The sequence below is a fragment of the Triturus cristatus genome, chromosome 9, assembly GCF_964204655.1.
Source record: "Triturus cristatus chromosome 9, aTriCri1.1, whole genome shotgun sequence".
In the NCBI taxonomy this organism is placed as follows: Eukaryota; Metazoa; Chordata; class Amphibia; order Caudata; family Salamandridae; genus Triturus; species Triturus cristatus.
Window position 1 is genome coordinate 6,757,573 of NC_140592.1, and position 23,996 is coordinate 6,781,568.

Consider the following 23,996-nt stretch of genomic DNA (forward strand, 5'->3'; position numbering starts at 1 on the left):
ACTTCTTCCACCCATGTGAAGTGCGGACAGTACTCACAATATCGTCTTTGCTGCACTTGAAGGAGACGGTCGATCCATACATGGTCCTCACTACGTGCACTAGAGGCAGATTAGCCGCCACAATCTGTGGGAAAGAAGTGAACATGAAGTCAACCTTTGCTAAAGCGTTCCTTCCTCAGAGCATCAGGCAGAATGCACATTAGTCACCGTGCAAAGAGGGCTGCATGTCAAAATATCCAGCTTCAAATACCGTGTCTCCAAAATATCATTACAAAAAAATCAACAAAGTAAGTACATTCAGGTAAGTACAGGTTTACTGAACCTAACTTCACATATAGGTTCCTTACCTGCAAGGAGCAGCCTTCTCTGAGATCCTGCTGTTGAACCTCTGCGGCACTTCTCACACAGGAGAGGCCAGCCCTCCCAGGGGCATTGGAGGCAAGCATGCTACCTAGAGGCAGATTCTGGTATCCCGTCTCCGCTTCTAGGCTGGTGTACTACTCTCAGTCACGTATCATTTATTGAACTAGTGAAGTTTAGTGGGAAGATTGCAACAGATGTCAGTACTATATGAACAAGTTACTTACCTCTGGTAAGGCCTTATCTGGTAGAGACAATATCTAGCCGCAGATTCCCAGCTTAGATTTTGGATTAGTAAGTAAGTATTTTATTGTTTGATTATTTAAAATCTTACAATATTATAAAAGTACAAGAATTCATATTATAGCAATACATTTAGTGATCAAAATCTAACTTTAGGATAAAAACACACATTATTAAATCAATCAAAATCATCCATATTATAAAATATAACAACAACTAATACCACTAACTTCGGAATACAGATTTATCATTAATTAATAACCATGTTATCTTTTCTGATCAGTCTAATGAATCTAATTTCTTTCCTATGATTGATATAAACTTTGCAAAAGCCAAATTCAAAGCTGTCACTTGATTGATTGGGGGAGAATGTTTGAATCATTCAGCATTCCGTCCATCATATGTTTTTGTAGCACTTTTCACCCTAAGTGGGATGGGTATGCCCAGACGTGAGTCCCGGGCTCACTGTGCCACTGGATTCAAGCTAGCCTGGCTGATGGAGGGTAATACCCAGAAACCGGCCCTAGGATGCTTGGTTCCAGTCCAGGGAAGACCTGGCTCGGCAGTTCGGTCTGGACTGTTCCCATGAGGCACAGGGTCAAGACTGATTTGCATATGGCTGGATCTAAACTGGGGTGGAATGGTGTGCAAAGGGACAATGGATTTAACCCAGATCTCTTGACTGGGGCTGAATGTATGAATTATTCAGCATTCCGTCCATTATTTGTTTGCGTAGCACGTCATTTGAATGCAGACATCTTATGAGTGCTTGTCTACACGTCCGTATTACGAGGATGTTAAAATGCCAGTTAAGTGCAGTTTTTTGTCTTCCTTCAAATTTGGGCATATGCAAAGCAAATGGATAATGTTCTCTTCTCCCATTTTACATAAACGGCAAGGCGTTGGTTCTGCTGTTCGAAGTCATGGCATTAAATGAGTAGATCCTGGGAAAAGGACAAAACGTGCTTTTAAAAAAGTGTTCTTTAGCTTCAAAGACAAAGGGGTTTCTAAATATGACTGGACCGTCATTATAGTATGCCCCTTCATTAGTGACCATGCATGTGTTCTTTAGCTTCAAAGATAAAGGGGTTTCTAAATATGACTGGACTTTCATTATAGGATGCCCCTTCATTAGTGACCATGCATGTGTTTTTTAGCTTCAAAGACAAAGGGGTTTATAAATATGACTGGACCTTCATTATAATATGCCCCTTCATTAGTGACCATGCATGCGTTCTTTACATCAAAGACAAAGGGGTTTCTAAATATGACTGGACTTTCATTGTGGTATGCCCCTTCATTAGTGACCATGCATGCGTTCTTTAGCTTTAAAGACAAAGGGGTTTCTAAATATGACTGGACCTTCATTGTGGTATGCCCCTTCATTAGTGACCATGCATGTGTTCTTTAGATTCAAAGATAAAGGGGTTTCTAAATATGACTGGACCTTCATTGTGGTATGCCCCTTCATTAGTGACCATGCATGCGTTCTTTACATCAAAGACAAAGGGGTTTCTAAATATGACTGGACCTTCATTGTGGTATGCCCCTTCATTAGTGACCATGCATGTGTTCTTTAGCTTCAAAGACAAAGGGGTTTCTAAATATGACTGGACCTTCATTGTGGTATGCCCCTTCATTAGTGACCATGCATGCGTTCTTTAGCTTTAAAGACAAAGGGGTTTCTAAATATGACTGGACCGTCATTATAGTATGCCCCTTCATTAGTGACCATGCATGTGTTCTTTAGATTCAAAGACAAAGGGGTTTCTAAATATGACTGGACCTTCATTGTGGTATGCCCCTTCATTAGTGACCATGCATGTGTTCTTTAGCTTCAAAGACAAAGGGGTTTCTAAATATGACTGGACCTTCATTGTGGTATGCCCCTCCATTAGTGACCATGCATGTGTTCTTTAGCTTCAAAGACAAAGGGGTTTCTAAATATGACTGGACCTTCATTGTGGTATGCCCCTTCATTAGTGACCATGCATGTGTTCTTTAGCTTCAAAGACAAAGGGGTTTCTAAATATGACTGGACCTTCATTGTGGTATGCCCCTTCATTAGTGACCATGCATGTGTTCTTTAGCTTCAAAGACAAAGGGGTTTCTAAATATGACTGGACCTTCATTGTGGTATGCCCCTTCATTAGTGACCATGCATGTGTTCTTTAGCTTCAAAGACAAAGGGGTTTCTAAATATGACTGGACCTTCATTGTGGTATGCCCCTTCATTAGTGACCATGCATGCGTTCTTTAGCTTTAAAGACAAAGGGGTTTCTAAATATGACTGGACCGTCATTATAGTATGCCCCTTCATTAGTGACCATGCATGTGTTCTTTAGATTCAAAGACAAAGGGGTTTCTAAATATGACTGGACCTTCATTGTGGTATGCCCCTTCATTAGTGACCATGCATGTGTTCTTTAGCTTCAAAGACAAAGGGGTTTCTAAATATGACTGGACCTTCATTGTGGTATGCCCCTTCATTAGTGACCATGCATGTGTTCTTTAGCTTCAAAGACAAAGGGGTTTCTAAATATGACTGGACCTTCATTGTGGTATGCCCCTTCATTAGTGACCATGCATGCGTTCTTTAGCTTTAAAGACAAAGGGGTTTCTAAATATGACTGGACCGTCATTATAGTATGCCCCTTCATTAGTGACCATGCATGTGTTCTTTAGATTCAAAGACAAAGGGGTTTCTAAATATGACTGGACCTTCATTGTGGTATGCCCCTTCATTAGTGACCATGCATGCGTTCTTTAGCTTCAAAGACAAAGGGGTTTCTAAATATGACTGGACCTTCATTATAGTATGCCCCTTCATTAGTGACCATGCATGCGTTCTTTAGCTTCAAAGACAAAGGGGTTTCTAAATATGACTGGACCTTCATTGTGGTATGCCCCTTCATTAGTGACCATGCATGTGTTCTTTTTGCAAAGGTATCTTTGTCTTTATACAACGATAGATGATTCGTTGTTTGATTTGTCGTTTGTTTGAATGGTTCTGTGGTTATAGGCATATCCCAACTCTCATGCGCTGCATATTCATCCTAGGCAGCTTGTAAGTATTTCCGAAATTGATATTTCCGATTTGTTTGTATTTCCTGCCACAACCAATTGGACATTTGATTAAAATTATCCTTTTTTATTCTTTTCCACACTTTTATGAATTGGCCTTTCCTTGCAATTAGCTGAATAGTTAGCCCAAATTATAATCTAATTTGGGCAGGCGATGCATAGTGTGGAAGGTGAAAAAGTGATTTGAATGTTTTGGTCACAGCATTATCAATAGTTATAGAGTCTTTCCGGCACAGAGCTTCACTGCCATATGATAGCATTGGTAATAATTTTGCCGATATTACTTTTAGAAACGGGAGGTAACTCGGTCCCCCTAAAGACTTCTGCAAAGTTCTAAAAGCTGTCAATAGATCAATCAATCAATCATAACACTTGTATAGCGCACTACTCACCCGGAAGGGTCTCAAGGCGCTTGGGGGAAGGGGTCCGCTACTGCTCGAATAGCCAGGTCTTGAGTTGTCTCCTGAAGGCGAGGTGGTCCTGGGTCAGCCGAAGGTGGATGGGGAGGGAGTTCCATGTCTTGGCTGCCAGGTAGGAGAAGGATCTGCCTCCGGCAGTGGCTCTTCAGATGCGTGGTACGGCGGCGAAGGCGAGGCTGGTAGACCGTAGCTGGCGGGTGGACGTGTAGAAGGTCAGGCGGTCGTTGAGGTACTTGGGGCCCAGGTCGTGGAGGGACTTGTGTGCGTGGGTGAGGAGCCTGAACGTGATCCTCTTGTTGACGGGGAGCCAGTGCAGGTCCCTCAGGTGGCCGGAGATGTGGCTGCATCGGGGGATGTCCAGGATGAGTCGGGCGGAGGCGTTCTGGATGCGTTGGAGTCTTTTCTGTAGCTTGGCTGTGGTTCCGGCGTAGAGGGTGTTTCCGTAGTCCAGTCGGCTGGTGACGAGGGCCTGGGTGACCGTCTTCCTGGTTTCGGTCGGGATCCATCGGAATATCTTGCGAAGCATGCGAAGGGTGTGAAAGCATGATGAGGAGACGGCGTTGACTTGTCTGGTCATCGAGAGGGAGGAGTCCAGGATGAAGCCCAGGTTGCGTGCGTGGTCTGTTGGCTTGGGAGCGGTGCCCAGCGTTGGAGGCCACCACGAGTCGTCCCAGGCGGCGGGCGATGGTCCCAGGATGAGGACTTCCGTCTTGTCAGAGTTCAGTTTCAGGCGGCTGTTCTTCATCCACTCGGTGACGTCTTTCATCCCTTCGTGTAGGCTGGTTCTGGCGGTGTCGGGGCTCTGGTGAGGGAGAGGATCAGTTCGGTGTCGTCGGCGTAGGAGATGATGTTGAGGTTGTGTTGGCGTGCGATGGCAGCGAGAGGTCTCATGTAGACGTTGAAGAGGGTGGGGCTGAGTGATGAGCCTTGCGGGACGCCGCAGATGACTTCGGAGGCCTCGGAACGAAACGGGGGGAGGCGGACTCTCTGTGTTCTTTCGGCGAGGAATGAGATGATCCACTCCAGTGCCTTCTCTTGGATGCCGGTGTTGCTGAGGCGTTGGACTAGGGTCCGGTGGCAGACAGTGTCGAACGCTGCAGAGAGGTCCAGGAGGATGAGTGCCGCTGTTTCCCCGTTGTCGAGTAGGGCTCGGATGTCGTCGGTGGCTGCGATGAGGGCGGTCTCGGAGCTGTGGTTGGCTCTGAAACCGGACTACGAGGGGTCGAGGGATCCGTTCGTCTCGAGGAAGGCGGCAAGCTGTCTGTTGAGGATCTTCTCGATGACTTTGGCAGGGAAAGGGAGGAGCGAGATGGGGCGGAAGTTTTTGAGGTCGGTGGGGTCTGCTGTTGGTTTCTTCAGTAGGGCGCTGAGCTCGGCATGCTTCCAGCCCTCCGGGAAGGTGGCGGTGTTGAAGGAGGTGTTGATGACGTCCCGGAGTTGGGGTGCGATGGTGGAGTCGGCCTTGTTGAAGACGTGGTGGGGGCAGGGGTCGGTTGGAGATCCGGAGTGGATGGTGTTCATCGTGCGGGCTGTGTCTTCGGTGGTCACCGTGGTCCAGGTGCGGAGGGTGGCGGTGGGGTGCATTGGTTCGACGGTTGGGTGCGTGGATGGTGTGCCGAAACTGTTGTGGATGTCGGCGATCTTGCGGTGGAAGAACGATGCGAGAGAGTCGCAGAGATCTTGTGAAGGAGTGATGTCGTTGGTGCCGGTGCTGGGGTTGGAGAACTCCTTGACGATGCTGAAGAGTTCCTTGCTGTCGTGGGCGTTGTTGTCCAGCCGCTCCTTCAGTGATTTCTTCTTGGTGGTGCGGATGAGCTGGTGGTGCTTGCGGGTGGCGTGTTTGAGGGCGGTCATGTTGTCAGTGGTCTGGTCGAGGAGCCAGGCTTTCTCGAGGGTGCGGCAGGTCTTCTTGGAGTCCTTGAGTTCGTCGGTGAACCAGGGGGCCTTCTTGCTTCTGGGTCTGCTGGGAGGGTTCTTCAGTGGTGCAAGGTCGTCGGCGCAGGCGGTCAGCCACTGCGTGAGGATGCGGGCTGCTTCGTTGGGGTCCGTTGTGCTGGCAGGTGGGTTCTGGCTGAGGGAGGTGGTGAGCTGGTCGGTGGTGATCTTGCTCCAGCTCCTGTGAGGAACCTGTTGCGGGTGGTGGTGGGTTGTGGTTTTTCTGAAGCTGAAGTGGACGCAGCTGTGGTCGTTCCAGTGGAGTCCGGTGAAGTGGCTGAAGGTGATGTGCTTGCTGGATGAGAAGACGGGATCAAGCGTGTGGCCGGCGTAGTGGGTGGGGGTGTTGACCAGTTGCCTGAGTCCGAGGTTGGCGAGGTTGTCCAGCAGGGCGGTGGTGTTGCGGTCCTTGTTGTTCTCCAGGTGGAAGTTGAGGTCCCCTAGGAGGATGTAGTCGGCGGAGGGGAGGGCGTGTGGGTGGATGAAGTCCGTGATGTCTTCGCTGAATTGTGTGCGTGGTCCCGGGGGTCTGTAGATGAGGGTGCCTCTGAGGGTCGTCTTTGGGTCGGTGTGAATCTGGAAGTGGAGGTGCTCGGCGGCGGCGAAGGTGTCGTTGGAGTCGGTCGTGATGCGGATGGCGTTCTTGTGGATGATGGCGATGCCTCCTCCGGTCTGGTTGACGCGGTCCCTCCTGATGATCTTGTACCCGTCCCGGATGGCGATGGCGATGTCGGGGACTGAGGAGGCGTTCATCCAGGTTTCCGTGAGGAAGGCGATGTCTGGTGATGTTGTGTAGAGGAGGTTCCAGAGTTCCACGGCGTGTCTGTGGACGGAGCGGGTGTTGAGCAGGATGCACTTGAGGTTGCTGCTGGTGCTTGGCTTGGCGGGCGCGGTGCAGTTTCGGAGGCAGGTGAACTTGCAGGATCTGCAGGTGAAGGGTCCGTGAATGCGTTTCGGGGCGGCCCGGCAGCAGGTGGGGTTCCGGCCGGCATTGAGTGCGTTGAGGGCAGCGGCGTCGTAGGTCTGTCGGGTCGTCTTACGTCGGTGGGGGCCAGGGGTCCTGGCACTGGGCGCGGTCCAGGCACGGACGGGCGCAGACGGGCTTGCCTTTGGCGCGCCTTCGGCGGACAACGGCGCACCCACTGCGCGTGACCGCTGCGCGTCCGCGCGGTCGCCATTTAAGGCTAAGTGGGAGGGAGGAGCAGCTGGGAGGCGGGAGCGGGGAGGACACAAAACAAAAGGGGGCGTGGCCGCGTGAACGGCGGCGGGGAGCGGGGCGGGCAAGGCACAGGGGGACAACATCAAAGTTAATACAAAAGGCAAGCGAGGGGGAACAACCTTTACAACGCAACTTTTACAACGCACTACACTTACAACGCATTTTTTACAACGCAACATCCACTACAACGCATTCCATTACATCGCAGGACACTACAACGCATTTTTAAAAACTACCTTTACAACGCATTCCATTACATCGCATACTACCTTAACAACGCATACCATTACAACGCATAATATTATATTAAAACCCCTACACTATCCAACACTTACCCTACTGTTGCACTCCCTGGAGTTAGAATAGTAATTTTTACCCCTATACTATCCAACACTTACCCTACTGTTGCACCCCCTGGAGTTAGAATAGTAATTTTTACCCCTATACTATCCAACATTTGCCCTACTGTTGCACCCCCTGGAGTTAGAATAGTAATTTTTACCCCTATACTATCCAACACTTGCCCTACTGTTGCACCCCCTGGAGTTAGAATAGTAATTTTTACCCCTATACTATCCAACACTTACCCTACTGTTGCACCCCCTGGAGTTAGAATAGTAATTTTTACCCCTATACTATCCAACACTTACCCTACTGTTGCACCCCCTGGAGTAAGAATAGTAATTTTTACCCCTATACTATCCAACACTTACCCTACTGTTGCACCCCCTGGAGTAAGAATAAAGGGCCCGATTCACAGATCTAACTTAAGACAAAATCCTAAACTTACTACTTTTGGTATTCACAGAAGTTAGGATTTTGTCTTAAGTTTGTCTTAAGACAAACTTAAGACAGACTTAAGTTAGGATTTTGTGTTAAGTCTGTCTTAAGTCTGTCTTAAGTCTGTCTTAAGTCTGTCTTAAATTTGTCTTAAATTTGTCTTAAGTCTGTCTTAAGCCTGTCTTAAGTTTGCCTTAAGACAAACTTAAGACAAAATCCTAACTTCTATGAATACCAAAAGTAGTAAGTTTAGGATTTTGTCTTAAGTTAGTTCTGTGAATCGGCCCCAGTAATTTTTACCCCTATACTATCCAACACTTACCCTACTGTTGCACCCCCTGGAGTTAGAATAGTAATTTTTACCCCTATACTATCCAACACTTACCCTACTGTTGCACCCCCTGGAGTAAGAATAGTAATTTTTACCCCTATACTATCATACAATTACCCTACTGTTGCACCCCCTGGAGTAAGATTAGTAATTTTTACCCCTATACTATCCAATACTTACCTTAAATGCAATGTAATATTATGCGTTGTAATGGTATGCGTTGTAAAGGTAGTATGCGATGTAATGGAATGCGTTGTAAAGGTAGTTTTTAAAAATGCGTTGTAGTGTCCTGCGATGTAATGGAATGCGTTGTAGTGGATGTTGCGTTGTAAAAAATGCGTTGTAAGTGCATGCGTTGTAAAAGTGTGCGTTGTAACGACGTACATCCCAATAGAAACACAATAAAACCACAATATACCACGAAAATAGAGTGTTTGTTTTCCTTTGCATATCAGCATTGTGTAGATTCAATGATACATTGTCATCAAAAAGAACTCCGAGGTATTTATACGATCTAACTTGCTCTAGCTGCAAATTCTCGAGGTACCATTTATGCGTATTCTTTGTACCTGGGTTTTTTGTTAACTTCCATTATTTTTGTCTTGTTGTCATGATAACCATGCCATTTGCTCGAGAATATCTTGATATCCTATTTATCAGCCGTTGTAATCCCACCTTACTTTGACTTCATAGAATGACATCATCTGCATATAATAGGTTTGATATGTGAGTACTGGCTAATTTTGGTGGATAGGTACTCACCTCATCCATGGCTTGCGTTAGGTCTGATAAAAATATATTGAAAAGCAATGGGGCAAGAACGCACCCTTGCTTTAGACCCGTGGAAGTTCATATTTTTTTAAACACAGGAACCATCACTAATTGGACTCTATCCCAAGTTTCTGAACAGAGTTGTAGGATTGATTTCAGGAGGGAAGAGGGTATTCCTTGCCCTTTCAACTGTTCCCAGAGTAGCTGTCCAATTAAAGGCTGATTTAAAGTCAACAAAACACAGATATAACCGTTGCCTTTTTGCTGTATATTTATCTATTAAGACTGATAGAGCTAGGATATTCGTCGCAGTTCCCAATCCTTGTATGAAGCCTGTTTCGTTAGGTGGAATTATGTGGTTCTCATTTGCCCATAAAGTTAGGTTTGAAAGTGGGACTCCCCCAAAAAGTTTGGCATTGCCAGGCTGAGACCAATCTCCTTTTTCGTATATAGGTACAATTAACGAACCCTTCCATGTTTCTGGTATAGATGACGATTCGACGGCTTACTGGAATACTTTCGTGAGATATTCTGCCCAAAGAACTGGATTTTCCTTGTATAAAACAAATGGTATCCTGTTGTTTTTGGATTAATTTACATACTTGATTTTCGGTTATATGGATTTCGTCTTCCAAATTCTTAATTTCGATCCTCGTGGCCTAATGACCTTTTGTATAATCTCCCAGTTGCTATTTAGGTAATTTGTTAAGAATCCTATCCAGTCAGCTTCACTTAATGTAGCGAGCAAGACGTTGGCACCTCCCCCACCATATGCAGGGATGGGTGCACTCACACCAGCTCCCCCTGCATAAGGATATTCAAATCCAACAATAGTAGAAGCCGACAAACCCCCCCAGCCTCAGAAAACTAAGTGCAGCCTAAGTCCCTAGGGAAGGTCCCCAAAATCTCGATTCCCTGTCCACCACGCTCAACACGTGACACCTTAAAGGAAGGTAAAACACACACTTCCACTGGTTCAGGCGAGCGTAGATGAGTACCAGGATACTCTATAGTGGTTCTACAGGGTTTACCCAGGTAACCAAGGAGGAAACAGAGATCGAATTTGTAGGTGAAGCCAGGCTAACGAAAGCAGCATGTACCTCAGAAAAAAAGAGAAAAAGATGGTGTGAGGAAGAGAATTGTGAGCTGTTGCTTGAGAGAGAAAGAGCACTCAACCGAGAGTTAGTGCGAGAGTAAGGGACAGTGCACGCTTTACATGAGGAAAGTGGGCCAGGTACAGTGCACAGCGCTAGGAAGAGTCGGAGGTAGATGAAAGGCTACTAGCATGGCTCAGATCCACACCGTCCAGTCGACAAAGGAGAGGGGCTGACCAAGAGATAAAGGAACACAGCAGCCTGGTACTTACCCACGGCAACTCAGGAAAAACAAAATGGCACCTGTGCGTGCACACCAGAAAGCAGCAATGAGGACATGTGCTGCTCCACACGGGTGCACAACAAAGATAAACTAACCCTGAGGGAGATAATAGCCAAAAAGCAAGGCAAGACTTTTGCGTACCTGTTTGTGACCTATTAGCAGATTGGACTGAGGAGAGGGACAAATATGACAGGTCTTGGCTGAGGGAAGGATCGTTTGAGCAGAGAACGTGGGAGTAGCAGAGGATTGCATCAGGCTTGAAGGAGGAAACCCTAATAGGAAACCCTAATGGGGACTTTCTCTTGATGCATAAGTGCCTCGCAAGATGAGAATGTTATGTTGAGGAGAAATCTGTAGAGTCACCTAGAATGAGAATGTACCCATTAGTGCAGAAGGGCGTAGTGGGAATTGTATAAGTGCCACGGGCCCAGATGGAAAAAGAGGGGTTAAGAACACATTTACCGTCATTGCTTAATGGGGCAGGGAAATGCATTACATGCTTCTAGAAAAACACAGCAGGTGTCGACCTAGCGATAGGGGACATTAAGAGCCTGCTAAGAAGCCTAATCGGGGAGCAGATCAATACGGTGTTCACACAAGCTCGCATTCCAGTAATCACACTAACGAATACCAAGCATGACGGGCCGTGTTTAATAAACAACAGGCACCAGATCTGGACTGCCCTGAGAGAAATATTCCTTGACCGCCCAGATGTAGGCGGCTCATGGCAGAGGTCAGGAAGCCAGAGGAAATCATAAATGATTTCCTAAATAGAATGAGGGATAGATGGCAACAAGAAACTGGACAGCTGTGGACCAACACAGGCCCACAAATCACATTTTTCTATAACATTCTGAAGAAAGGGTTACCTACCGAGATACAGAGCGGGCCAGACAGCGTAGTTGGTTCAGATGCCAAACCATGGCAGGAAATACAAGCTCACATACTCCACTATCATAAGAAGAAGCAAGAAAAGGATGGAGAGAAGCAAGAGCATACCCGAAGAGACACTGAACCCCGGCAGGAGATACAAGGTCATATACTTCACTACCATGAGAAGAAGCAAGACAAGGACAGAGAGAAGCAGCAGACCCAAAGAGACACGAAACCCTGGCAGGAGACAGAAGCCCATACGCTCCACTACTATAGGAAGAACCAAGAAAAGGATAGAGAGAAGCAGGAGAAGACCAAAAGAGATACCAAACCCTGGCAGGAGACACAAGCCCATATACTCCACTACCATCAGAAGAAGCAAGAAAAGTACAGAGAGAAGCAGAAGCAGACCCAAAGAGACAAGAAACCCTGGCAGGAGACAGAAGCCCATACGCTCCACTACCATGAGAATGAACAAGAAAAGGATAGCGAGAAGCCGGAGCAGACCCATAGAGATACCAAACCCTGACAGGAAATACAAGCTCATATACTCCACTACCATCAGAAGAAGCAAGAAAAGGATGGAGAGAAGCAGGAGCTGACCCAAAGAGATACCAAACCCTGGCAGGAAATACAAGCCCATACGCTCCACTACTATAGGAAGAACCAAGAAAAGGATAGAGAGAAGCAGGAGAAGACCCAAAGAGATACCAAACCCTGGCAGGAGACACAAGCCCATATACTCCACTACCATAAGAAGAAGCAAGAAAAGGATGGAGAGATACAGGAGCAGACCCAAAGAGACACCAAATCCCGGCAGGAGACACAGGCCCACACGCCCCACTACCATAAGAAGAAGCAAGAAAGGGACGGAGAGATGCAGGAGCTGACCCAAAGAGACACCAAACCCCGGCAGGAAATACAAGCGCATATACTCCACTACCATAAGAATAAGCACGAAAAGATAGATAGAAGCAGGAGCAGACCCAAAGAGATACCAAACCCCGGCAGGAGACACAAGCCCATACGCTCCACTACCATAAGAAGAAGCAAGAAAAGGTTAGCAAGAAGCCGGAGCAGACCCATAGAGATAACAAACCCCGGCAGGAGACACAAGTCCATACACTACACTACCATAAGAAGAAGCAAGAAAAGGATAGTGAGAAGCAGGAGCAGACTCAAAGAGATACCAAACCCCGGCAAGAGACACAAGCCCATACTCTCCACTACCATAAGAAGAAGCCAGAAAAGGACAGAGAGAAGCAGGAGCAGACCCAGAGAGATACCAAACCCCGGCAGGAGACACAAGCCCATACGCTCCACTACCATAAGAAGAAGCAAGAAAAGGATAGAGAGAAGCTGGAGCAGACTCAAAGAAACACCAAACCCCGGCAGGAGACAGAAGCCCATACACTACGCTACCATAAGAAGAAGCAAGAAAAGGATAGAGAGAAGCAGGAGCAGACCCAAAGAGATACCAAACCCCGGCAGGAGACACAGGCCCACACGCCCCACTACCGTAAGAAGAAGCAAGAAAAGGATAGCGTGAAGCCGTAGCAGACCCATAGAGATAACAAACCCCGGCAGGAGACACAAGTCCATACACTACACTACCATAAGAAGAAGCAAGAAAAGGATAGTGAGAAGCAGGAGCAGACCCAAAGAGATACCAACCCCGGCAGGAGACACAAGTCCATACTCTCCACTACCATAAGAAGAAGCAAGAAAAGGACAGAGAGAAGCAGGAGCAGACCCAAAGAGACACCAAACCCCGGCAGGAGACACAAGTCCATACACTACACTACCATAAGAAGAAGCAAGAAAAGGATAGTGAGAAGCAGGAGCAAACCCAAAGAGATACCAAACCCTGGCAGGAAATACAAGCCCATACGCTCCACTACTATAGGAAGAACCAAGAAAAGGATAGAGAGAAGCAGGAGCAAACCCAAAGAGATACCAAACCCTGGCAGGAGACACAAGCCCATATACTCCACTACCATAAGAAGCAAGAAAAGGATGGAGAGATGCAGGAGCAGACCCAAAGAGACACCAAATCCCGGCAGGAGACACAGGCCCACACGCCCCACTACCATAAGAAGAAGCAAGAAAGGGACGGAGAGATGCAGGAGCTGACCCAAAGAGACACCAAACCCCGGCAGGAAATACAAGCGCATATACTCCACTACCATAAGAAGAAGCAAGAAAGGGACGGAGAGATGCAGGAGCTGACCCAAAGAGACACCAAACCCCGGCAGGAAATACAAGCGCATATACTCCACTACCATAAGAAGAAGCAAGAAAAGGACGGAGAGATGCAGGAGCTGACCCAAAGAGACCTCAAACCCCAGCAGGAAATACAAGTCCATACGCTCCACTACTATAGGAAGAACCAAGAAAAGGATAGAGAGAAGCAGGAGAAGACCCAAAGAGATACCAAACCCTGGCAGGAGACACAAGCCCATATACTCCACTACCATAAGAAGAAGCAAGAAAAGGATGGAGAGATGCAGGAGCTGACCCAAAGAGACACCAAATCCCGGCAGGAAATACAAGCCCATATACTCCACTACCATAAGAAGAAGCAAGAAAGGGATGGAGAGATGCAGGAGCTGACCCAAAGAGACACCAAACCCCGGCAGGAAATACAAGCGCATATACTCCACTACCATAAGAAGAAGCAAGAAAAGGACGGAGAGATGCAGGAGCTGACCCAAAGAGACACCAAACCCCAGCAGGAAATACAAGTCCATACGCTCCACTACCATAAGAATAAGCACGAAAAGATAGATAGAAGCAGGAGCAGACCCAAAGAGATATCAAACCCCGGCAGGAGACACAAGCCCATACGCTCCACTACCATAAGAAGAAGCAAGAAAAGGTTAGCAAGAAGCCGGAGCAGACCCATAGAGATAACAAACCCCGGCAGGAGACACAAGTCCATACACTACACTACCATAAGAAGAAGCAAGAAAAGGATAGTGAGAAGCAGGAGCAGACTCAAAGAGATACCAAACCCCGGCAGGAGACACAAGCCCATACTCTCCACTACCATAAGAAGAAGCAAGAAAAGGACAGAGAGAAGCAGGAGCAGACCCAGAGAGATACCAAACCCCGGTAGGAGACACAAGCCCATACGCTCCACTACCATAAGAAGAAGCAAGAAAAGGATAGAGAGAAGCTGGAGCAGACTCAAAGAAACACCAAACCCCGGCAGGAGACAGAAGCCCATACACTACGCTACCATAAGAAGAAGCAAGAAAAGGATAGCGTGAAGCCGTAGCAGACCCATAGAGATAACAAACCCCGGCAGGAGACACAAGTCCATACTCTCCACTACCATAAGAAGAAGCAAGAAAAGGACGGAGAGAAGCAGGAGCAGACCCAAAGAGACACCAAACCCCGGCAGGAGACACAAGTCCATACACTACACTACCATAAGAAGAAGCAAGAAAAGGATAGTGAGAAGCAGGAGCAAACCCAAAGAGATACCAAACCCCGGCAGGAGACACAAGCCCATACTCTCCACTACCATAAGAAGAAGCAAGAAAAGGACAGAGAGAAGCAGGAGCAGACCCAAATAGACACCAAACCCCGCAGGAAATACAAGGCCAATACGCTCCACTACTATCGGAAGAACCAAAAATAGGATAGAGAGAAGCAGGAGCAAACCCAAAGAGATACCAAACCCCGGCAGGAGACAGAAGTCCATAAACTACACTACCATAAGAAGAAGCAAGAAAAGGATAGAGGGAAGCAGGAGCAGACCTAAAGAGCAGTACTGAATTACCAAATAGGCAGAGTAGGGCCACTCCTTTTAGGGGCCCAGCAACAACTGATCAAAATAATATGGACTTGATCTTGAAAGAAAAATACAATCAAGCTTTCTTAAATATTGTTTCCAAAAGAACAAAATTAATCAACTCAAAGAAATGAAAACTTTACATTAAAGACTCTATAGAGAAAATACTGTATTAATGTAATGCACCCATTAACAACTTAAATTACATAAACCAGACATCAGATTCACATAACAGTTTGCCTCTTAAAAGCTCATCTTCTGGCATCTGACAGTTTGTAAACAAGCATTGACATAGCCAAAAGGTATCGCTTTTGGGACCTTAGAAGTGTTTAGCTATGCAAAACTTGATGTTGTTTAATCAAGGATATTGTGCTGGATAACTAAACACTTATAATGTCCCAAACGCGAGACCTATTGGCTATGCATTGGGAGGCCTTATAAGTGTTTAGGTAGAGCTATTGATTTTGCCAATGTTTCTAAGCTGTGCAGTAGATAAGTGTGGTTGCTGTGCAGCATGGTGAGAAGTTGTAATTAAAAGGTGCAAGAAGCACTGAGTGATGCTGTGGTGGTCCTGAGTGATGCTGTGGCGGTCCTGAGTGATGCTGTGGCGGTCCTGAGTGATGCTGTGGCGGTCCTGAGTGATGCTGTGGCGGTCCTGAGTGATGCTGTGGCGATGCTGACTGATGCTGTGGCGATGCTTATTGATGCTGTGGTGCTGCAGAGTGATGCTGTGGTAGCATATAGTGATGCTGTGGTCATACAGAGTGATGCTGTGGTGTTCCTGAGTGATGCTGTGGTGGTGCTGAGTGATGCTGTGGTGAAGGTGAGTGATACTGTGGTGGCCCTGAGTGATGCTGTGGTGGTGCTGTGTGATGATGTGGTGGTGCTGACTGATGCTGTGGTGGTGCTGTGGTAGCATATAGTGATGCTGTGGTCGTACTGAGTGATGCTGTTGTGTGCCCGAGTGATGCTGTGGTGGTGCTGAGTGATTCTGTGGTTAAGGTGAGTGATGCTGTAGTGGTGCTGTGGGATGATGTGGTGGTGCTGACTGATGCTGTGGTGGTGCTGTGGTAGCATATAGTGATGCTGTGGTCATACTGAGTGATGCTGTGGTGCTCCTGAGTGATGCTGTGCTGGCCCTGAGTGTTGCTGGGGTGGTGCTGAGTGACGCTGTGTTGGTGCTGACTGATGCTGTGGTGGCGCTGAGTGATATTGTTGTGTACTTGAATGATGCTGTGGTGGTGCTGAGTGATGCTGTGGTGGTGCTGAGTGATCCTGTGGTGTTGTTGAGTGATGCAGTCTTGGCCCTGAGTGATAATGTGGTGTTGCTGAGTGATGCTGTGGTGGTGCTGAGTGATGCTGTGGTGGTGCTGAGTGTTGCTGTGGTGGCGTAGAGCGATGCTGTGGTGGCGCTGAGCGATGTTGTTGTGGCGCTGATTGATGTTGTGGTGCCCCTGAGTGATGCTGTGGCGGTGCTGAGTGATGCTGTTGTGGCCCTGAGTGATGCTGTGGTGTTGCTGAGTGACGCTGTGGTGGTGCTGACTGATGCTGGGGTGGCGCTGACTGATGCTGGGGTGGCGCTGAGTGATATTGTTGTGTACTTGAATGATGCTGTGGTGGTGCTGAGTGATGCTGTGGTGGTGCTGAGTGATCCTGTGGTGTTGTTGAGTGATGCAGTCTTGGCCCTGAGTGATAATGTGGTGTTGCTGAGTGATGCTGTGGTGGTGCTGAGTGATGCTGTGGTGGTGCTGAGTGTTGCTGTGGTGGCGTAGAGCGATGCTGTGGTGGCGCTGAGTGATGTTATTGTGGCGCTGATTGATGTTGTGGTGCTCCTGAGTGATGCTGTGGTGGTGCGGAGTGATGCTGTGGTAGAGCATAGTGATGCTGTGGTGGTACTGAGTGATGCTGTGGTGTTCCTGAGTGATGCTGTGGTGGTGCTGAGTAATGCTGTGGTGGTGCTGAGTAATGCTGTGGTGGTGCTGAGTGGTGCTGTGGTTGTGCTGAGTGATGCTGTGATAGCGCATAGTGATGCTGTGGTGGTACTGAGTGATGCTGTGGTGTTCCTGCGTGATGTTGTGGTGGTGCTGAGTGTGATGCTGTGGTGGCGCTAAGGGATGCTGTGGTAGCGCACAGTGATGTTGTGGTGGTACTGAGTGATGCTGTGGTTTTCCTGAATGATGTGGTGGTGGTGCTGAGTGATGCTGTGGTGTTCCTGAGGATGGCGAACGATTTAATTGTTTCTAAGTGGTGAGTGGTATAGGTGAGGTGCAAAGCAGAAAGAGTTTGTGGCAGATTGGAGGGCCATGTTGTGAGTTTGCTGGGTTACTGTTGTTTGGGAGCGGGGGCGTACTTGGACCAGGTTAATTGCGGCTGGCAAGTGGCACGCTACTTTAATACAATATGGAGTTTTGTGCAACGTTTGAGTTTGAGCTGCGGCGGACTGTGGGAGTATGCAGCAAAAATGCTCGTTAGTATGGAGTGCTAAAAGGTAATATGCGAGAGAAAGTTATTTCAAAAGTATTGTGTGTGTGAAGGAAGATTGTATGGGTGAATGGCAGACTAGGGATAAGGAAGAGTGGGGGGGCAAAAGAGGTAAGAGCGGCAACTTGTTGATAGTAAAATTATGGAAGGCAAAAGGAATGGGAGCGTATTAGTAGAGGGGGGAGATTTGTTTTTGTGGGTGGTAGTGTTAAAAACAAGCAAACAATAATGAGAAGTAGCAGAAATACAAAGGTTGCAGTAAAGCTCCAGATTGTTATATTAAAATGGATGCTGTAGTAGGTAGAGACAGGGAGGGAGAGAGAGAGTAGCAGTTGCGTAAGAGTAAGGTAGTATTGTGTGCAAATGGTATGGTGTATTATAAAAAAACAGTAAAGGCCTAATGGAGAAAGGGAGGTTAGGAGCGCGGAAGATGGCAAGCAAATAGGAGTGGCATGTAGCTAAAGCAGAAGGGGCTTAAGAAAAAGGGGGGTAGGGAGGGAGAAAGCAGGAAGTGCAGTATGGTAAAGTGTTAGTTTGTGTTAAAGCAAATAGTAGCAGATGCACCGAAGGCGACTTGCAGTCTGTTTTTTTTTTGTTTGCAAGTAAATGGTCCGGTATTTAATTAAAATAAGAGTAGGGGCTTGTAGGACACAGGGAGAGAGGAGCGCGCAAGACGTAAAGCAAATAGTAGCAGAAGCACCGAAGGCGCCTTGCAGTCTGACAACGCAAAATAGATGGTGAGGTAGATTAGGTTAAGGAGAGGCCTCGCATGAAGTAATGAAGCTGACACGCTCTGTGGTGGGGGAGGCGGGTGCATCTGTACTGTTAAAGTGTTCATGAGTCTATGTGAAGGGGCTTATATGTTTGTGTGTGAATTTTATAGTTGTCAAATTCTTTGTAATCGTTTTACCGCCAACGTAGAGAGAGGCAAACAGAAAATATGGAATGACAGAAAAGAGACGGGTGAAAAGGAAAGCAAAAAAGAGACGGAACCAGCTTTGCAAAGAGGCAGATGGAAATGATCTAGACAAAAGACGAGAGGGAAACCCGAGCAATGCAGGCAGAGAAAGTGAGGGTTCAAGAAAAGAATGAGGCGTTGCGGCTCTCTTTCTCTCTCTGGCCCCTCCTACCTGGGATGATCCCTCGCATGTGGAAAAGGGAGAAGAAACGGTTTTGACGTGAAAGGGCAGGTTTTGGGATCAACTTCAGCTACACAAGTGCAAATTGTGAGATCGGGAAAGGCATTGTGTCATTCCTTCAGAGGAATGAATGGGAAAAAAACGCTTCTGTGCGGCGCTGATTGACAGCATGCATTGAGACCCGCGTATGTAGGGGGAAAACAGCTTGGGGAGCCACTAGAAGCCCTGCCTTCATCCAGAGGGATTCTGGCGGGCTGTGATTGGGAGGGTTTCAGCGTTGCTTCACATCAGCTACGCTCTGACTTTTCGCTGGGATTTCACGTGGCGCACGCGCACACAAACACAAGCTCTTGCCATTGCCTTGTCCTCCTCAGAGGAATACATTTTAAAAAACGCTTCCGTGCGGCACTGATTAACAGCATGCGCTCAAACCCGAGTATATACGGGGAAAACAGCTTGGGGAGCCACTAGATGCCCTGCCTTCATCTGGAGCGATTCTGGCGGGCTGCGATTGGGAGGGTTTCAGCGCTGCTGACTTTTCACTGGGATTTCACGTGGCGCGCGCACACACAAACACAAGTGCTCGCCATTGCCTTGTTCTCCTCAGAGGAATAAATTTAAACAAGCCCGGGAGTTGTGTGCGCGCGCAGCTGCTTGCGCTGTAAGAGTGCCCGTGAGCCATAAGCCATGATGAGACAGGAAAGCCAGATGGCGCCTGTGCTCGTAACCGTGCGCGTAACCGCACGCTAGAAGAATCACAAAAAGATGGTTGGCTTTTTGAAGCCCACTAACTACAAATCTCGCCAGACAAGCGCATGCGCAAGCTCAGGCGAGACCTAAAAAATCTGGTGAACTGGGTATTATGAGATAATTTGAGAGGGGTCCCCGACATTTTGACTGTCTAGGGGCCTCCACAGGGTTTAATCCGGCACTGCCAAAGAGATACAGCAAAATTAGTGCAGCATAAGTTGAAAAAGACTGCCCTTGAGGGAGCAGCGATGGCCGCAGCCGTACAGATGGCGCCAGTCACAATGGGGGCTCCAGCGCAAAACTTTAGAGGGTTCCAAACAGGTAGTCCAGGAGCACAGACAGGTTATGGTAGTAGAGGCCACAACCACACATTAGAGAGTGCTACTATTGATGAAGGTGGGGTCACCTGGTAGAGACATAACGAACAAAGGCATACCATAAGAAGCAGAGATATGAGAATACAGGCCAGCCACCACGTAACCCCCCACAACAGGATAAGGGTAACATCCCTCCTGAATACCAAGCACAGGGTAATCAGAACATAGCATACACTCAGTCGCAGGCCGTTTGTCACACAACCGCAGCAGGGATCAAGTAACCGCAGCGGGGATCAAGTAAATGGGCGGACACGTGGCAGCAGCAACCACAGATAGGGAATCCAGCACAACAGGGACTGGGGCCACAACCCAGGCAAGGAGGGGTGACAGTGTTGGGAGGTAGCGCCTTCATGCAACCACAGAGCCAAAATTCACAGTAAAATATACCCCCCAGTAAATGAAAACAGGTAATAATCCAGCAACTTAACCCCCAGTAGTTCACCTTCGATGATAAAGACAACCGGTATCCCCCTATACGCTCCTCCTAAAAATTGAATCAGATCAGCAAAGGACTAACAGACAGCAAAGGGTGCCAACACGTTTTACTTGCATCTTGGAATTCAAGGCTCCTGTGTGCTAAATCAATTGAGTGTCCACACATTTGGCATCAATGGTGATTCTGTGGGAGCACAGACTAGTCAGATTGACTAAAGCCCCTACAGAAACTAGACCCCTCTTTGCTGCTGATCTCCCAGGGTGGGGTTCACTGGCCCAACCTCATGGGCAGGGCAGTCTGACGAGGGGGCGGGACAGCAGCTAGAAAACTATTTAAAAAACAAACACTCCGGTCCTGCAGCCAAAGTCTAGTGGGACACTTTCCAATCACCAAGCCAAAAGGTCCCCATGTGCGGGCATCATGCCCACGCTTAACAACTCCTTCATGGCGCGTAGTCCTGACAGTGCCACCAAGGGGCATATTATCAAGAAACGGCATTAAAATTACTGCCGCTTAAGCAGCGATAATGGGCCTGATAATATGCCGCAGAGAATTCCCATTGAAGCCCATGTTCTATTGGAATTCTCTGCGGCATATTATCAAGCCCATTATCGCTGCTTTAACGGCAGTTTTCTACCGCTAAATCGGCGATATTTTTAATGCCGTGCTTGATAATATGCCCCCAAATGCTTTAAAAGCCGCTGAATCAATGAAGGCCTCTATTTCAGGTACAAACAAAGCCATCCTCAGTGACTGCAACAATTTTCTTCTTGCACCTGGCACAATAGGATCCTGAAACTCTACAGCCCCCAAACACGAGAGTCAGTAAGCTAAGAGGCCTCAGCGTAGGTTGATGAGACATCTCGGCTTTGCCTGGACAGTCCGGTTTTTTAAGTTATCTGTCCAGGCAGAGTTTCGGTGCAGGAACAGATGACAGTCTTTTCAGAAATCAGGTTAGTTAGTGCCTATGATAGCAATAGATTTACTTTATGCCCCTCAGTGCCTTGGGGACTGTGTTTGCTCCGTTGGTGAGCGCTGTCTTTCAAGTCATTCTGCACCCCTTGGCGATGTAAAATTGTAGTCCCACTGCTATTTTTGTCAAATATTCTGGTTTTTGGCCTTAAAAATCTGGTATCTCTACCTCAGAGTGATGACGAGTTCGAGACTCCAGTTGGGGGTCCACTAAACCTTTTACTGTTCTGGAGATCGACAAAATGAGCATCAATCTCGTTAGGCACTCAAAGACTAGATCTAATCCGAGGAGCTCAAGAGACCCCAGCCAAAAGCTAGGGACAGTGGACCCACCAGAAACGCTGATAGAAAGCGGGCTGTGGTCCATGGGTGTCCGCAGACATTGTTCCAAGTAGGGGCACAATTTTAACGTCATCCATCCTCCAACGTGATGTGTGTCAGGTGGGGCACAAGAAACACTGGGGGTCAGGAGGAGCCATGGGGCGCAGGAAGCAGGCTGCATATGTTACTTTACACCATAGGTATGTTGTGCTGCAGTCATCTCTTTCTTTTGTAGCCTTTGGTAGATATCAAACCATCTACCAGTTGGCAAAGAAAAAAGCAGAGCTGCATGCAGGAGCAGCTCCTGGCCAAAGGTGAAAAACTGCTGGAAAACAAAGGGTGAAGACACCTGATGCAAAAGCTAGAAGGATAAAGCTGCCGTTATCTGATTAGCGATTTCTAATCTGTTTTTATGTCACTACTTTTGAATGCACCACATTATTCAGCATATGATCAAGTTACTATAACTGAATTATAAAAAAACACATGTAGAATCTGCATTTGGTGTTAACGTGAACAAATGAATGACAAATGTGTTTATTTTGAAAATGTATTAAAATTAAATAAATTAACTTAAATACAATAACAACTGTTCTCATCCAAATTTCTAAAATAAAACATAAACTGAACCTGGATAACTCTTGCAGGTTGAGAACTGCAAACATCTACACTCCTGCTGAAATTTAACCATCACATTTCTCGATGAGTAGTTTTATACAGTTTTTGTTCACTGGTTAGTGACCTCGAAAAAGGAACTGTAAATGTCTGTAGTCTTGTGAAAATGTATCAATTATTTTTTCAATCAGCTGTTTATTTTCATTAATTTTTGCTCGAGGTTTGCTCATTATGCACAAACCCGATAAGCGATTACATACCATTGTTGACCTCAACCAGGTTTTCACCCTTCTCATTGCGCTGAAATACCTTTCCACGGTGCAAGTGGTCACTGGTAATGTGAGAGCAATGAGGATTTCTTGCTGGACTGATGGAAATAAATTTGTGTGGTTCAGGAAATCCAGAAATCCACTGTCAAACGGCTCATCCTTTGTTGACCAGATCTCAAACCATGAGACTGCTTCGGATTTCAGGTTTTCATTGTCACAAATTTCGCTGCTGTTTTTAATCTGGCATTGTATTGCTCAACTGTAATTTTTGCCATGTTTTGTGGGTAAAATGAGAACAGACTCAAAGGTGTCAAGCTTTCATTGCCAAACCAGCTTTCTAATGATGTGATGATAGAGTCCATGTATGGCACCTAGATAGACTGTGATGATAGAGTCCATGTATGGCACCTAGATAGACTGTGATGATAGAGTCCATGTATGGCACCTAGATAGACTGTGATGATAGAGTCCATGTATGGCACCTAGATAGTCTGTGATGATAGAGTCCATGTATGGCACCTAGATAGACTGTGATGATAGAGTCCATGTATGGCACCTAGATAGACTGTGATGATAGAGTCCATGTATGGCACCTAGATAGACTGTGATGATAGAGTCCATGTATGGCACCTAGATAGACTGTGATGATAGAGTCCATGTATGGCACCTAGATAGTCTGTGATGATAGAGTCCATGTATGGCACCTAGATAGACTGTGATGATAGAGTCCATGTATGGCACCTAGATAGACTGTGATGATAGAGTCCATGTATGGCACCTAGATAGACTGGCGAGAGTATTCCTCCAAAGAAGAGGAACACAAATCAGAACAGAATACCTGCTGCCACATTGTCTGGAATATAAAGTTCGATGTTCAATGTTTCTTCCATTGTTTTAACATTTGAAAAAAGTTCCTTAAATTGTTGATTTTTGTCTGTGATCACAGAACACAGTCAGATGGTCTTGCACAGGATTACACATCTTGAGGATATCAAGCGGAGCTGCTGGGAGAGCCCGGCTTACAGATTCCAGGCTTGATGAGTAATCTGAAATTATCGACAAGCAAAAGAGGAAGCTCGCTGTGCTGGAGGAACGTTGCACTTGATCTGCATCCTGACGTGTTTTGCCTGATACTGTAGTGACCAGTAAGCTTAACTGCTTAAAAATCTTTTAAATGTTTGAGCTAAAAAAGAAGTTCTGGTACTTAAGCGCTGAAAATTTAGAAGTGCCGGTACTCAGTACTGGTGAGTACCGGCCCATTTAAAGCACTGGTGTTGATGAAAGGAGAGCGGGCCTGCCCCTCCCGGGGCGGTGCAGGAACTTCGGTGTTGAAGAGCACTTCAGAATCTGGGCTGTGAGAAACATCCTATCCCCGCAACCTGCCCGACATTGCTGCCTTGGTGCCTGGGCTGTGAGGTTCTTGTGCCAACGACTCTGGTTGATCC

General features: G+C 47.1%; 1 protein-coding gene across 1 annotated transcript in view; it reads right to left on the reverse strand.

Moving 5' to 3' along the window:
* The window catches only part of STAB1 (stabilin 1), a 1,212,756-nt gene that overhangs the window by 247,789 nt on the left and 940,971 nt on the right, over window positions 1-23,996 (reverse strand). The window contains exon 53 of the mRNA XM_085624210.1: window positions 38-124. Coding sequence (XP_085480336.1) covers window positions 38-124 — 87 coding nt within the window. The remainder of the gene's footprint in view (window positions 1-37; window positions 125-23,996) is intronic.